The 16,480-nt window shown below is 51.5% G+C and overlaps 1 protein-coding gene across 12 annotated transcripts in view; it reads left to right on the top strand.

Annotated features, from left to right (window-relative positions):
* The window catches only part of LOC146431052 (protocadherin gamma-C3-like), a 216,829-nt gene that overhangs the window by 106,501 nt on the left and 93,848 nt on the right, over window positions 1-16,480 (top strand). Inside the window, exon 1 of one of the 12 annotated variants that reach the window (XM_085073292.1) lies at window positions 4,551-7,050. The exons of 10 other annotated variants lie outside the window; for them this stretch is intronic. In XM_085073292.1, coding sequence (XP_084929418.1) covers window positions 4,588-7,050 — 2,463 coding nt within the window. In that variant the 5' untranslated portion in view covers window positions 4,551-4,587. Of the gene's footprint in view, window positions 1-4,550; window positions 7,051-8,577; window positions 11,059-16,480 lie in introns of those variants that run through there. One more of the 12 variants, XM_085073287.1, reaches the window with a different exon arrangement.

The following is a 16,480-nucleotide window of genomic DNA, read 5'->3' as shown; positions in this document are numbered from 1 at the left end:
TAAAAATGAATCAGGAGGAGTCCTGTGGTGTTATATTGAGTGGTTTGAACTCACATGGCCTAGTTTGGGGTTCCAGATTCTTTTGCATTAAGAGTGGTAATCACATATCTTGTGAGGAGTCCATGTGCTGAAGAATGAAGATGAGGCCTTTGAGCTGATACTCTGATGACTGGGTCTTTGACAGAGCTAGTAATAGCTTATGGCCTACATAATGTCTGACATTTGTTCAGATTATAAGGAGGAGCAGAAAAACCTTTTTTGTGATGCTTGGGATCTGAGAAGTTGCGCACATAACTTTGCTTTTAAACATGTCTCTATGCAAAATTTGCTTTCCTGTTGTGCTGTGTTTGGACAGAGCACAGAAGTCTGTCTATCTAGAGAGAGGGCCAGTGCTGGAGTTCCCTGTGGTATAGTTTGAAATAGATGGATGAATTGTCCTAGTAGTTGGATGAGGCCCACAGCGGTTCCAAGGTTTTTCCTTATCTTACTATCCAAGGAAATTACTGCATCTGGAATGTACATAGTGAGCTCCTGTGTGAGCCTCCTGTGTACTAGGTAGAATCTGGTTTCCTTTGTTTTGTACATACTGCAGTTGACGCAATCTGAAATGTGAAGCGGTGATTGATACTTGTCTGGTGATTTCCCATTCCTGTATTGGTTGGTTAAGTTTTTTTGGATTATTTGTTTGGTTCGGTTTGGGTTTTTTGTTTGTTTTCTTGCTTTTTTTTTTTTTTTTTTGTGATGGAGTAAAGCTTTTCCTCATTGTGCCTGGCAGTCCTGCAGACTCCAAAACATGTCTTTATAATTACGCACCAGGGAGAGTATTTCTCATCCATGCCTTGAAGCTCTACATAGAATCCTAGAATCATAGAAACACAGAATCATAGAATTGTTAGGGTTGGAAAGGACCTTAAAGATCATCTCGTTCCAACTCCTCAGCCATGGGCATGGACACCTTCCACCAGATCAGGTTGTCCAGAGCCCCATCATGCCTCACCATGAACATTTCATTAAAGAAATACAGCTTCATAAATATATGTTTCTCCAATATGTTGCTTTCTCTGTGGCTGACATACAGCCAGAATTTTGATATATGTTGATGGTGAACCTAAAGGCTGTGAATGCAGAGTGAGGAGGGTGAGAGTTCAGTTTTGTGCCAGGAAAATCAGTGGATCAATGTGGGTTTGGCTGAGAAATGGTTTCATTTTATGCTTCGTGTTGGTGCCATTTCTGTTCTGATCCTGGTTTCTCTACCATGAAGCACAAGGCAATAAAGTTTTCCACAGTAACTATTCATAAAAAACCATGATTCAGGTGTAGAGTAGCTAATTAATCCAGTGTGAAACCTCCATTATCCATCCATATCTGTATGTAACATCGTGGTGTAGAATTTCTTCAGAGTTGTAACTTTCTTTCAGGCCTTTGTTTCCAGGAAGGTTGTAGTTCATTTTCACAATTCTTGTCCATACTTTCAAATTTGAAACCCTGACTATTGTTTTTCAGCACGTCTTTATTTCAGCCACCTAGGATACAACTGTGTGTGGGAAATTCTTAAAAAGAATCTCCCCATCATGTAGTACGAAGTAATTCTTCAGGGCCACACTTGCAGCTTGAGACCTCAATGACATCTAGGTGCTCTCAGGGATGAGTTTCAATGCCTGCAATACAGGCCTAGAAGACTTCCTTGTGAGCATCTCTGATAGCTTACTGTCCTCTAATGCTTCCTGGTCTTGTTTGTCATATTTATATTTTGTGGATTTGTGGTTTTGGTGGGTTTTTTTCTTTTTTTTTTTTTTTATATTTACTCTCTGTGTGGGTGCACTTACAATTATCCACAACCTGTCTTCTTTTAGCAATGTATTGTGTGTTAGTGTCTCTTGCTCATGCTCTAGCAGGAGTGAAAGGCAGGAGATGTGAGAGTTACCTTGTGTTCTGTTATTCTTGGGAGAAATAAATGACTGTAGAAGAAGTTGCATCTCTGTGAAAAAGTGCTTGTGATAAAGAAGATGGTGAGATTCACTCCAAGCCATTGGTTTGACGAGCCATTCTCTGCTGGATGACTGCCTGTTTTTTAATGTAGTTGTTTATCATTTCTGTCCTTTAGAATCCTTCGGTTGCTTCTCAGGAGAGCAGACAAATGTACCTCCCTTCTCGGTGTGATTGTAGTGCATTATCATCTCATAATAAGGCAATAATAATGCACCAGTGAGGAGATGGCCACAGGCAAACCTTCCATTTGCATGGCTTAGCAGGAAGAGAAGAGAGGGGAGCTCTGTGTGTGAGGCTGTAGAAGAACTCGGTCATTCCCTTGCTTGTCATGTGTCATAGAGAACATGAAGCTTGTGCCTGAAGGAGTACAGCGTGATTTGAGTTGCTTCTGCAGAGCAAGTGAGACCTACAAAATTATTTTGCATCTGTTCATTTCTATATGTTTCCAACTCCTGCATAGCAATGAGCTCAACCTCAGGGCGTCTGATCTTATGTAGTTGGTCACATCTGTCCTAATTGCCCAAGTGCACGTGGAGTTCCCAGACACAAACCTGTGATGTTTACAGCTGTAGAGAGGAAGCTGTAGGAAGGGATTCATGGACATAGGTGTGTTCACCCAGGAACACTTTGTCTGTAGTGTAATGATGCAAAAGTATCTCTGCTGCAGTCCTTAAAATGCGGAGTGGCCCAGGCAAGGTTTGCATGAACAAATCAGAGGCCAGTGGGAGAATGTGTGCAGAACGTTCATCTCCCAGAACATGCTGGGCACTGATCTGTTAAATGGCTGTTAAATGGGTGAGGAACTGGCTGAATAGTGACCTCCAAAGAGTTATTGAGTGGCTCAACGTCCAAGTGGAAAGCAGTAACTTGTGTTGTCCCTCAAGAGTCCTTACTGGGACCAATACTGTTCAGTATCTTCATAGTGCAACTGAGTGCCCCTTCAGCAAACGTGCAGCTGACACCAAGCTGAGTTGATTCACGAGAGGGCAGAGATGCCAGTGAGGGATAGGCTGGAGAGGTGGCCCCACACACACATCAGGAAGCTGAACGAAGTAAAGTGCAAGGTCTTGCACCTGGGTTGGGGCTATCCCCAGTTACACCTGGGGGATAGGGAACAGCTTTGCAAAGAAATGCTTTGGATTAATGGCGGGTGATAAAATGGGACAGGAATTGGCAAGGTGCACCTTCTGCTCAAATTGTATTCTGCACTGTATAAGAAGTTCACCGAGCAGCAGGTCGAAGGAGGTCTTTATCCTCCTCTAAACGCCTTTTGTGAGAGTGCAGCTCTATTGCTTCATGTGGATCTGGGGCAAATATTCCAAAAAGACTTACTAGGGTCCCCAGAAGGATCATGCAGGTGGTCTGAGGGCTGGAGCATCTCTGCTGTGCAGGAAGAATGAAGGAATTTAAGACTTCAGGAATGAAGAAGAGATGCATCTGTGTAGACTTTTAAAATTATTTTTGGTGTTTCCATTTATAAAGTAAATTTATAAGAAAGATGGACAGAGGCTCTCTTTTTACCAGGTCCTGTGGTGACGGGACCACGGACAAACGTTGTCAATTAAAAAAGGGGAAGGTTTGATTAGGAGAAAGGCTTACAGTGTGGGTTCTGAGAAAATGTAATATATTGCCCAGAGAAGTTAGGGATATGCCTACAACATTCAAGTCCAGCAGAAAGTGTTACTGCACATGCAGGCGTGTGGATCCAATGAGTTTTAGAGAACCCTTCCAAATAAAAACATTGGTTGGATCTATGAAGAACTCAACGTTGCTTTGCACTTTCCCATTGTCAAGCCCTCAGATATGGAGATGCAAACAAAACAATTTCCATGAATCAAAAAGAAGAGAGTGCTTTTTCATGTGCTATCTTAAGATAGTGATTGTTTATATTGCTTTAGGCTGCTCTATATGTGAGGTTCATTCAAGCCAAGTAATGAAATGAGAATTCAAGATATGTGGCAAAGTGCAAAAAAGCTCTTGAAGTCTTTCTTGTAATACCGTTTATTGCTGCTATAGATGTGCCGTGGTTTCATTAATAGCAGCTGAATAAGATTCTTTACTGCCATACCAATAATATTTACTTCTGACTCCTCAGTGTTATTCAAAACGATGCACTAAGAGCACTCGACAACGCATCTGACATACAAACGCCTTTGGAATGGCATGAATCAAATGCTTCTGCTCTTGCTGATTGCAATCTAGGAGAGACCCCCTGGCCGGTGCGGCCGCAGAGCCCCGCCCAAAGCCGAGCCCCCTTGAGCGCGGCCATCCGGCGGCTGCAGTGGCGTCGCGGCGCCTCCGGGTGCCGCTGTTGGCCGCCGCCGAGCGGCGCTGGAGCCGCCGCCGCCCAAAGCCGCCGCAGCCGCGTCCTGCCCCCGCAGGCTGCTCGCTCGCCCAAAGCCGGCCGCAGCGGCAGCGGCACCGACAGCAGCAGCGGCGGAGAGAGGCGGCGCTTGGCGGGCAGCAGCAGCGGCGTCCGAGGCGGCCAGAGCTGCGTGTCGGTGCTGCGGCGGCCCCTGCGCTGTCTGGCGAGAGCGGCTGGAAGGGAGGCAGGGCAGCGGCAGGAGGCAAGAGCTCGGCGAGCGCTGCGCCAAGAGAATGGCGGTGAGGCGGCGGCAGAGGCGCGGGCCGGGCGGCGGGCGAGCGCTGCTGTGCGCGGTGCTGCTGTGCGTGTGCTGCGGGGCGGCGGCGGAGCGGGTCCGCTACTCCATCGCCGAGGAGCTGGGCAGAGGCTCGCTCGTGGGGCCGCTGGCGCGGGACCTGGGGCTCAGCGCCGACGAGCTGCCGGCGCGCAAGCTGCGGGTGACGTCTGCCGGCAAGAAGCAGCCGAAATACTTCACAGTGAATGAGGAAAACGGGAATCTGTACGTGAACGAGAGGCTGGACCGAGAGGAGATGTGTGGTGAGTCGTCGACGTGCTCTGTCAGTTTCGAGGTGCTGGTGCACAACCCACTGAACGTTTTCCACGTCGAGGTGTCCATCGAGGACGTGAATGACAACTCCCCGGCCTTCAGCAAGGATGCTCTGGAAGTCGAGATTGGTGAATGGACTCTTCCAGGTGCTCGTTTTCCCCTGGAGATGGCTCGAGATGCAGACGTGGGCAGCAATTCACTGCTCACTTACCAACTGACCAGCAACCCATCCTTCTCACTGTCCGTGAAAGAAAAGCCGGGTGGAAAGAAGCAGCCGGAATTAGTGTTGGAGAGAGCGTTGGACCGGGAGAAGCAGAGCTCCTTTGAGCTGGTGCTGACAGCTATGGATGGCGGGGATCCCGTGAGGTCCGGGACTGTCCAGGTTCGGGTCAACGTGACAGACGCTAACGACAACCCACCCGTGTTCAGCAAAAGTGTCTACGAAGCGCAATTGGCTGAGAACCTGCCAGCGGGGTCGCTGGTTCTGCAGCTGCGGGCGACAGATGTGGATGCGGGCGCAAACGGGCAGGTCTCCTACTCCTTCAGCAACGTGCCGGATACCCACAAGGCATTCTTCACTGTCGACAGTGAGAACGGCGAGATCAGGACGCTCGCTCCCCTCGATTTCGAGGAGAAAAATAAATACATCTTTGGTTTGGAGGCGATGGACGGGGGCGGGCTCACTGATCACTGCGAAGTGCAGGTAGACGTCACGGACGAGAACGACAACGCACCCGAGATCACAATTCTGTCCCTCTCGAGCCCAGTGCCCGAAGATTCGCCGACGGGCACCGTGGTGGCCCTGCTGAACGTAGAGGACCCGGATTCCGGTGAAAACGGTCAGGTGTCGTGCGAGCTGTCGGGAGAGGCGCCGCTGTCGATCGTGGCGTCGTCGGGCGGCTCGTACAAGGTGGTGACGGCGAGCGCGCTGGACCGCGAGCAGGCGTCCGAGCACCGCGTGACGGTGGTGGCGCGGGACCGGGGCAGGCCGGCGCTGTCGAGCCGCACGGAGCTGGTGCTGGAGGTGTCGGACGTGAACGACAACGCGCCGGTGTTCGAGGAGGAGGCGTACAGCGCCTACGTGTGGGAGAACAACGCGGCGGGCGCGCTGGTGCTGCGCGTGCAGGCGCGGGACGCGGACGCGGGCGCCAACGGGCGCGTGAGCTACTGGCTGGCGGGCGGCAGCGCGGGCGCGGCGGGCGCGGCGCCGCTCGTGTCGGTGGAGGCGCGGAGCGGCGCGCTGTACGCGCAGCGCTCGTTCGACTACGAGCAGTGCCGCGAGTTCTCGGTGGCCGTGCGGGCGCAGGACGGCGGCGCGCCGGCGCGCAGCTCCACGGCCACGGTGCGCGTCTTCGTGCTCGACCGCAACGACAACGCGCCGCGGGTGCTCTGGCCGGCGCCGGGCCCAGGAGAGGCTCCGGGAGCGGCCCCGACGCCTTTCGAGGTGGTTCCGCGTTCAGCCGAGGCCGGGTACCTGGTGGCCAAGGTGGTGGCGGTGGACGCGGACGCGGGGCGCAACGCGTGGCTGTCGTACGAGCTGGTGCAGGCGTCGGAGCCGGCGCTGTTCCGCGTGGGGCTGCACAGCGGCGAGGTGCGCACGGCGCGCGCCGTGTCCGAGAGGGACGCGGCCAAGCAGCGCGTGGTGGCCGTGGTGAAGGACCACGGGCAGCCGGCGCTGTCGGCCACGGCCACGCTGCACGTGGTGCTGGCCGAGAGCTTGCAGGAGGCGCTGCCGGAGCTGAGCGAGCGGGCGGCGGGCGCCGAGGCGCCGGCGGCCGAGCTGCAGTTCTACCTGGTGCTGGCGCTGGCGCTGCTGTCGGCGCTCTTCCTGCTCAGCGTGGCGCTGGCCGTGCTGGCGCGGCTGCGCCGGGCCGGGCCGCCCGCCGTGCTGCGCTGCCTGGGCGCGCAGCGCTTCTCGGTGGCCGGCGCCGCCTTCCCGGCCGACTTCTGCGAGGGCACCTTGCCCTACTCCTACAACCTGTGCGTGGCGGCGCCGGCGCGCGCCGTGCCCGAGGCCGCTTGGCCGCCGCCGCCGCCGGTGCCCATCCTGTCGGCGGAGGAGCTTCTGGGCGGGGATTGCTGCGAGAAGCCAGACCCGAGTAGTACCGCCGTTGTGGGAGAGCCCTCCGACGACTCTAACGCACTGCAGGTCTGTAAAGCCCGTGTATTCTTTCATCCTGTGCCTTTCCTAAGCGCCTGCGATGGTATTTTCTTCGGCTTCGGTCCTCTTTTGGTCTGGCTCCTTCTCGTCTGTGTTTCTATGAAGCCCTGTAAGAAACCTGTCCTCTGTCTCTTAACAGCCAGTGGTGTGAACGGGCACTCCTGGTCTCATCGGCTGTCACACCTGTAGGCTCAGTGGAATGTGTCTTACCTTTCAGCTTCTAGTGCATAAAATCTTACAGGAGTGGTTATGGTCTCAGTTACATTTTCCTTTCCTTCATTTTCCACTCTGAGCAGGCAGATTTATATGGCAGCTTTTTCTTCATTACATGTTGAGGTTCAGCTGAATAACCCTATCTTCAAAACTTGTGAAACGCTGAGGGTTTCTAATAATGAAGTCAGGTTTTCAGTGTGTATAACGAGATCCATTAACTGACTCTTGAATTTTCAGATTCTTGTTTTCTAACTTGGCTTTCTCGATTCGCGCCTTTCTAACAGCTGTAAAAGAAAGGTTTTTATGTACTGCTCCTACGGTGTTGCACTGCAAAAGGAAAGGTACATGTGGACCACTCAGTAGAGAAGTGAGAGGTCATTCCTTCATAATGAATTCTGCTCCTGTCTTGTATGTGCCCTCACTCTTTTGGGGGAAGGTAACTGTGCAACTGCCAGGTTTCAGTGAATAAATGAAATAAGCCTTGGCCGTGTCAATGCCTGCCTCATTAGTTGTCAGACGTATAGGGGAGTATTTTTCGTTTAAATATGCTGTACAAAATTTTTCAGATATGTTGTTGGGTCGTTTTGAGGGAGCATCACGGGCGTTCAGGTTCAGTGGGAAAATTTTGCCTAAAAAGCTTGGGTTGTCTGAAATGTTAGGAGTTATTGAAGTTCCAAATGGATCCTTTCTCCATAAAATAACATCTCCTAATTTTACGTGATGGGATCAGGTCAAAGGATTGAATGTTTCTCCTTCCTGGTCCATGGTTCCCGAAGGGAAGTACTGGGACTTCGGTGGCTGCTGGATAAAAAACTCGTTAGTTAATGCTTGTTCACTGCTGTACTCCAGAGGGAACCTATGAGTGTTTCCATAAGGAAATTTCAGGTTGCATCGCATGCTTTGGTGGAAGGCGTCTTCAGAAATGACAGCGGTAGTCTTTCTTGACTGGACGCTGCATCTCCGTAATGACTTTTCCAGCTGAGCAAATTGTCCGTAGGCAGAGCACGGCGGGCAGTGCTCGGCAGCGCTCGGTGCCTGCAATGCCGGGAGGAGGCTGCGGGCGCCGCTGTTGACCGAGAGGAGCGAGAGGAAGATCGGAGCGCTGCAGCCCCGCCCGCTGCGAACGGCTCGATCGGTTGCTCCCTATCAGGCTCGGCGGCCGAGCGGTCTGCGAGAGACCCCGCGGTACGGACCCGTGCTGCAACTAAACGGAAGGGCCGCCGGCAGCAGTAGCCAGGAACGGCGAGCAGGAGCTTGAGTGGAACAGGGAGGGACATCGGTAGACGGAACAGCCTGCGGTATTGCGGTTCCGCGGGGATGTCCGAGGCTGGGAGGTGCTGGGGCCGGCGGCAGCGAGCTCTGCTCTGGGCCGTCCTGCTGGCGGCGTGGGAGGCGGCGTGGGGGCAGCTGCGCTACTCGGTGCCCGAGGAGATGCCCAAGGGCTCGTTCGTGGGTGACGTGGCGAAAGACCTGGGGCTGCAGCTGCCAGAGATCAGCGATCGCGGCATTCGCATTGTTTCTGAAGGTAGGACGCAGTATTTCGCTCTGCATGGGAAGACGGGACATTTAGTGACGGCGGAGAGGATCGACAGAGAGCAGCTATGCGAGAGTGTGCAACAATGCGTGCTGCGCTGTGAGCTGATAGTGGAGGGAGAAATGAAGGTTTACGGAATCGTAGTAGAGATCACAGACATTAATGACAACGCCCCTAGCTTCAACGAAATTGAGCTGGAAGAGAGAATGAGTGAGATGACAGCCCCGGGGTCGCGGTTTCCCCTGCCAGACGCTCACGATCCGGACTCGGGGCGGAATTCCCTGCAGAGTTACGAGCTGAGCGGCGACGAGCACTTCTCGCTGGCCGTGCAGTCAGGCCCCGGAGGCGATCAGCGTCCGGAGCTGGTGCTGGCGAAGGCGCTAGACCGGGAGGAGGCGGCGTTTCACGAGCTGGTGCTGAGGGCGAGTGACGGCGGCGATCCGGCGCTGACGGGCACAGCTCGGATTCGTGTGACAGTGCTGGACGCGAACGACAACGCGCCTCTGTTCAGCCAGTCGGAGTACTCGGTTCGTGTGCCCGAGGACGTGTCTGTAGGCTCCACCCTTGTGACTGTGACGGCCAGTGACGCCGACGAGGGGCTGAACGGACACGTGAAATACTCATTGAAGAAATTCACAGAGAAAGCCGGGAAGATATTTCATCTGGATTCTGAGACGGGTGCGATCAAGCTATTGAGGGGCCTGGACTTCGAAGCTAGTACCACCTACGAGTTGGAGGTACAGGCACGGGATGGAGGACAGCTTTTCGACACTGCCAAAGTCACGATCACCGTCACAGACGTCAACGACAACGCACCAGTGATTTCCCTGAGGTCAACGCTGAGAGATATTTCTGAGGACGCCCCGTCCGGAAGCGTGGTCGCCCTGCTGCAAGTGCAGGACCGCGACTCGGGGGACAACGGCCAGGTGCGGTGCTCTCTAGACGGAGGCGTCCCGTTCCGGCTGGAGAAATCCTTTGAGGATTACTACCGTGTGGTGACAGCGAGAGAACTGGACCGAGAGCAGGTGTCGGAGTACAACGTGACGGTGCGGGCGGCCGACGGCGGGTCGCCGCCGCTGCAGAGCAGCGCCGTGCTGTCGCTGCGGGTGCTGGACGTGAACGACAACGCGCCGGTGTTCGCGCAGGAGAGCTACAGCGCGCGTGTGGCGGAGAACAACGCGGCGGGCGCGCTGGTGCTGACGGTGCTTGCGACGGACGCGGACTGGGGGCAGAACGCGCGCGTGCGCTACCGGCTGTGGGAGGGGCGGGTGCGGGGCGCGCCGCTGTCGTCGTACGTGTCGGTGCAGGCGGAGACGGGCGCGCTGTACGCGCTGCGCTCGTTCGACTACGAGGAGGTGCGCGAGCTGGGGCTGTGGGTGCGTGCGGAGGACGGCGGCGCGCCGGCGCTGAGCAGCAACGTGTCGGTGCGGCTGCTGATCGTGGACGAGAACGACAACGCGCCGCAGGTGCTGTACCCGCCGCCGCCTCCGCCGGCGCGGGCGGGGTCGGTGTCGGGCGCGGCGTGGTCGGGCGTGGAGCTGGCGCCGCGCTCGTCGGAGCCCGGCGCGCTGGTGGCCAAGGTGGTGGCGGTGGACGCGGACGCGGGTCAGAACGCGTGGCTGTCGTACGAGCTGGCCAAGGCGACGGAGCCGGGGCTGTTCCGCGTGGGGCTGCACAGCGGCGAGGTGCGCACGGCGCGCTTCCCGCTGGCCCGCGACGCGGCGCGCCAGAGCCTGGTGGTGGTGGTGAAGGACCACGGGCGGCCGGCGCTGTCGGCCACGGCCACGCTCACCGTGGTGCTGGCCGAGAGCGTGGCCGAGCTGCTGGCCGAGCTGGGCAGCGCGGCCGAGGCGGCGGCGCCGGGCGAGCCGGCCGGCAGCCTGACGCGCTGGCTCGTGCTGGCCGTGGCCGCCGTCTCGTGCCTCTTCCTGGCCTTCCTGCTGCTGCTGCTGGCGCTGCGCCTGCGCCGTTGGCGTCGCCAGCAGGTGCTGGCTGCCAGCAGCGGCGCCTTGCGCGGCGTGCCGGTCTCGCACTTCGTGGGCATCGACGGCGTGCGCGCCTTCCTGCAGTCCTACTCGCACGAGGTGTCGCTCACGGCCGACTCGCGCAAGAGCCAGCTGCGCTTCTCGGGCGCCAGCAGCTGCGACACCCTGCCGGTCCCTGCCCGGCCGCCTCCCGACGATCCCGCGCCGCTGCTCGGGGCCGAGGACCCTGCCGGCGTTCCACCCGTGGATCTCGCCCCTCCCTCGGTGAGTTTCTGGGACAGATTATTTCTGGGGCGCTTTCCCTTGATGCTCGCCTGCCCTTTCCCTTTCCGTGTTCTCTGGCTTGCAAAGGAGGTTTCGGTGAGAACGAAGGCGAACTTTAAGTGATGTTCTGAAGTCTCGTGCCTCTTGCTACGGGGGAATTGGTGCTCAGCCTTCCAGTTAGTGGAGGACACAGGAGATGGAATGCTGCTGCGGGCAGGTGGTTCGTTAGATCAGTAGCTGGGGTATTTATCAGGTTTCGGGTGTTTTCCCCCGTGTCACTAGTACTTTGTAGGATTTGTGTTTGTGTTAGTAATCGATCTGCTGAGCTGTTGTATTGCTTTACTACGAAGTGCAAGTTTTCCTTATTAGCAGACTCAGGTGTTTTCCCAAGAGCACGTGTACTTGAATAGGTTGAGTGGGTCTTGAACGAAATTGAACAGCTTTTTGTGGAACTACTCTGCTCGTCATTCTCAGCCTTTATCGATCTCCATGTTACATCACGGAGGTCAGCAGGAAATGTCTTTGGCTTCATCCGTGCTTTGGTCTATGTCCCAAATAGGAGGACTGGCCCAGACTACAACTGGTCCTTAATGATGTCTCTCTGCCTGTTAGGAAGATGAAGGATCATTTTGAAAGTTGTGACTGTTTGAAAAGCCTGTGGGTGGCTGCATGTGGAGGAGAAAACACAAGCGGAAATTTCAGAAGTGTTTTCTGGATTTCTTGTTTTTTAAGGTAGAGCTATGTCAAATGGAGCTGGATGAGCCTTGGGTGTATAATATGTAGCAAGGCAAGAGAATTGCCTGAATGGGAAGGAAGAGAGTCAAGGTGCAGATAGAGATATAAGGAGAGCATAATTCCCCCTGTGCAGGTATTCACTGACTTAGTCTCTCTTGGATGACTGCTCAGATTTTCCTTTTCGATCTATAAAGTCCATTTTACAGAACTTTAGCAAGCAGACAAATGTATCTTCCATGCTACAGAGATGTAAAGAAAGCTGTGTGAAGCTGGTGGTGTCAAGAGAAATGATCTGGGGAATTGGGCTTCAGTGTCTTGTGTTTTTAAGATATATGTGTGAAAGAACACCATGGATGATGTGAAGAGTTGAAGATTTGAGTCCTGTGAGCTGCGCCTGAATGTTTATTGAAAGACTCAAGGGAATGTTTTTCTCCATTCCCTGTCCAGTTCCCATTTCTAGTATCAAGCAATGTGAGGTTTTCTTTCCCAAAGTAATTGTCTAGAAGATATGTGTTCCAAGTGCATGGAGAGCTCTGGAAGGTTCTCACTAAGTACTTGCATGCCATCATAATCGTGCAACTTCAAAGCTAAACTTTGTGCTTATCAAAGATTCCCCATGGGAGCACTGGGAAGAACGAGCTGTTTATTTAGTGCATAGTAATCATCTGAACTAATCACCTATTCTTAGTTATATAACCTAGAAGAGTGTTGTGAACTCTGTGGTTCTGCAGGTGTTAACACCTGTGAAGATCCTGCCTTGCTCTACTCATGATCCGAGGATGGGTCCTTCCTATTTACAAGTGGAAAGAGACTGTCACAGACATGTTTCTTTAAAATGTCACTTTAAGAAATGCTTTTTCATGGATAGGGTGAGAAGTCCAGTATTATCCATGATAAGGAGATGTTATCTGAGCAACTTCTCTTTTGGTGGAGTCTCTCTGAATTCTGAAGATCTGTGATGATCATGTGAGTTGTGAAGGGTTTGAGAGGATGTGGTGTGTGAGGAGGTACTGGTGGAGACATGGCATGTGTTGTGTTGATGCCCAGAGTTATTGATGACTTCATAAAAATGAATCAGGAGGAGTCCTGTGGTGTTATATTGAGTGGTTTGAGCTCACATGGCCTAGTTTGGGGTTCCAGATTCTTTTGCATTAGGAGTGGTAATCACACATCTTGTGAGGAGTCCGTGTGCTGAAGAATTAAGATGTTGGCTTTGAGCTAATACTCTGATGACTGGGTCTTTGACAGGGCCAGTAATAGCTTATGGCCTACATAACGTCTGACATTTGTTCAGATTATAAGGAGGAGCAGAAAAACCTTTTTTGTGATGCTTGGGATCTGAGAAGTTGCGCACATAACTTTACTTTTAAACATGTCTCTATGCAAAATTTGCTTTCCTGTTGTGCTGTGTTTGGACAGAGCACAGAAGTCTGTCTATCTAGAGAGAGGGCCAGTGCTGGAGTTCCCTGTGGTATAGTTTGAAATAGATGGATGAATTGTCCTAGTAGTTGGATGAGGCCCACAGCGGTTCCAAGGTTTTTCCTTATCTTACTATCCAAGGAAATTACTGCATCTGGAATGTACATAGTGAGCTCCTGTGTGAGCCTCCTGTGTACTAGGTAGAATCTGGTTTCCTTTGTTTTGTACATACTGCAGTTGACGCAATCTGAAATGTGAAGCGGTGATTGATACTTGTCTGGTGATTTCCCATTCCTGTATTGGTTGGTTAAGTTTTTTTGGATTATTTGTTTGGTTCGGTTTGGGTTTTTTGTTTGTTTTCTTGCTTTTTTTTTTTTTTTTTTGTGATGGAGTAAAGCTTTTCCTCATTGTGCCTGGCAGTCCTGCAGACTCCAAAACATGTCTTTATAATTACGCACCAGGGAGAGTATTTCTCATCCATGCCTTGAAGCTCTACATAGAATCCTAGAATCATAGAAACACAGAATCATAGAATTGTTAGGGTTGGAAAGGACCTTAAAGATCATCTCGTTCCAACTCCTCAGCCATGGGCATGGACACCTTCCACCAGATCAGGTTGTCCAGAGCCCCATCATGCCTCACCATGAACATTTCATTAAAGAAATACAGCTTCATAAATATATGTTTCTCCAATATGTTGCTTTCTCTGTGGCTGACATACAGCCAGAATTTTGATATATGTTGATGGTGAACCTAAAGGCTGTGAATGCAGAGTGAGGAGGGTGAGAGTTCAGTTTTGTGCCAGGAAAATCAGTGGATCAATGTGGGTTTGGCTGAGAAATGGTTTCATTTTATGCTTCGTGTTGGTGCCATTTCTGTTCTGATCCTGGTTTCTCTACCATGAAGCACAAGGCAATAAAGTTTTCCACAGTAACTATTCATAAAAAACCATGATTCAGGTGTAGAGTAGCTAATTAATCCAGTGTGAAACCTCCATTATCCATCCATATCTGTATGTAACATCGTGGTGTAGAATTTCTTCAGAGTTGTAACTTTGTTTCAGGCCTTTGTTTCCAGGAAGGTTGTAGTTCATTTTCACAATTCTTGTCAATACTTTCAAATTTGAAACCCTGACTATTGTTTTTCAGCACGTCTTTATTTCAGCCACCTAGGATACAACTGTGTGTGGGAAATTCTTAAAAAGAATCTTCCCATCATGTAGTACGAAGTAATTCTTCAGGGCCACACTTGCAGCTTGAGACCTCAATGACATCTAGGTGCTCTCAGGGATGAGTTTCAATGCCTGCAATACAGGCCTAGAAGACTTCCTTGTGAGCATCTCTGATAGCTTACTGTCTTCTAATGCTTCCTTGTCTTGTTTGTCATATTTATGTTTTGTGGATTTGTGGTTTTGGTGGGTTTTTTCTTTTTTTTTTTAATTTACTCTCTGTGTGGGTGTACTTACAATTATCCACAACCTGTCTTCTTTTAGCAATGTATTGTGTGTTAGTGTCTCTTGCTCTTGCTCGAGCAGGAGTGAAAGGCAGGAGATGTGAGAGTTACCTTGTGTTCTGTCATTCTTGGGAGAAATAAATGACCTTAGAAGAAGTTGCATCTCTGTGAAAAAGTGTCTGTGATAAAGAAGATGGTGAGATTCACTCCAAGCCATTGGTTTGATGAGCCATTCTCTGTTGGATGACTGCCTGTTTTTTAATGTGGTTGTTTATCATTTCTGTCCTTTAGAATCCTTCGGTTGCTTCTCAGGTGAGCAGACAAATGTACCTCCCTTCTCGGTGTGATTGTAGTGCATTATCATCTCATAATAAGGCAATAATAATGCACCAGTGAGGAGATGGTCACAGGCAAACCTTCCATTTGCGTGGCTTAGCAGGAAGAGAAGAGAGGGAAGCTCTGTGTGCGAGGCTGTAGAAGAATTGGTCATTCCCTTGCTTGTCATATGTCATAGAGAACATGAAGCTTGTACCTGAAGGAGTACAGTGTGATTTGAGTTGCTTCTGCAGAGCAAGTGAGACCTACAAAATTATTTTGCATCTGTTCATTTCTATATGTTTCCAACTCCTGCATAGCAATGAGCTCAACCTCAGGGCATCTGATCTTATGTAGGTGGTCACATCTGTCCTAATTGCCCAAGTGCACGTGGAGTTCCCAGACACAAACCTGTGATGTTTACAGCTGTAGAGAGGAAGCTGTAGGAAGGGTTTCATGGACATAGGTGTGTTCACCCAGGAACACTTTGTCTGTAGTGTAATGATGCAAAAGTATCTCTGCTGCAGTCCTTAAAATGCAGAGTGGCCCAGGCAAGGTTTGCATGAACAAATCAGGGGCCAGTGGGAGAACGTGTGCAGAATGTCCCCCATATCATCTCCCAGAAGAACATGCTGGGCACTGATCTGAAGGCTGTTAAATGGGTGAGGAACTGGCCGCATAGTGACCTCCAAAGAGTTATTGAGTAGCTCAACGTCCAAGTGGAAAGCAGTAACTTGTGTTGTCCCTCAAGAGTCCTTACTGGGACCAATACTGTTCAGTATCTTCATAGTGCAACTGAGTGCTCCTTCAGCAAATGTGCAGCTGACACTGAGTTAATTCACGAAAGGACAGAGATGCCAGTGAGGGATAGGCTGGAGAGGTGGCCCCATGCAAACATCTGGAAGTTAAACGAAGTGAAGGGCAAGGTCTCACACCTGGGTTGGGGCTATCCCCAGTTACGGCTGGAGGATAGGGAACAGCTTTGCAAAGAAATGCTTTGGGTTAATGGCGGGTGATTAAATGGGACAGGAATTGGCAAGGTGCACCTTCTGCTCAAATTGTATCCTGCTCTGTATAACAAGTACTCTGACCAGTAGGTAAAGGGAGGTCTTTCACCTCCTCAAAACGCCTTTTGTGAGAGTACAGCTATATTATTTCATGCAGATCTGGGGCCAATATTCCAAAAAGACTTGCTGAAATCCCCAGAAGGATCATGCAAGTGGTCTGAGGGCTGGAACGTTTCTGCTGTGCAGGAGGACGGAGGGAGTTTAAGAATCCAGGAATGAAGAAAAGATGCGTCTGTGTAGACTTTTCAAATTATTTTTGGTGTTTCCATTTATAAAGTAAATTTATAAGAAAAATGGAGCTAGCTCTTTTTACCAGGACCTGGGGTGACAGGACCATGGACAAACGTTGTCAATTGAAAAAGGGGATGTTTTGCTTAGGAGAAAGGCTTACAGTATGGGTTTGAGAAAATGTAACATATTGCCCAGAGAAGTTA

The sequence above is a fragment of the Lichenostomus cassidix genome, chromosome 13 (assembly GCF_008360975.1).
Source record: "Lichenostomus cassidix isolate B80296 chromosome 13, HeHo_3.0, whole genome shotgun sequence".
In the NCBI taxonomy this organism is placed as follows: domain Eukaryota; kingdom Metazoa; phylum Chordata; class Aves; order Passeriformes; family Meliphagidae; genus Lichenostomus; species Lichenostomus cassidix.
Note: the sequence above shows the minus strand (reverse complement) of the source record. Positions and strands in the feature narration are given on the sequence as shown.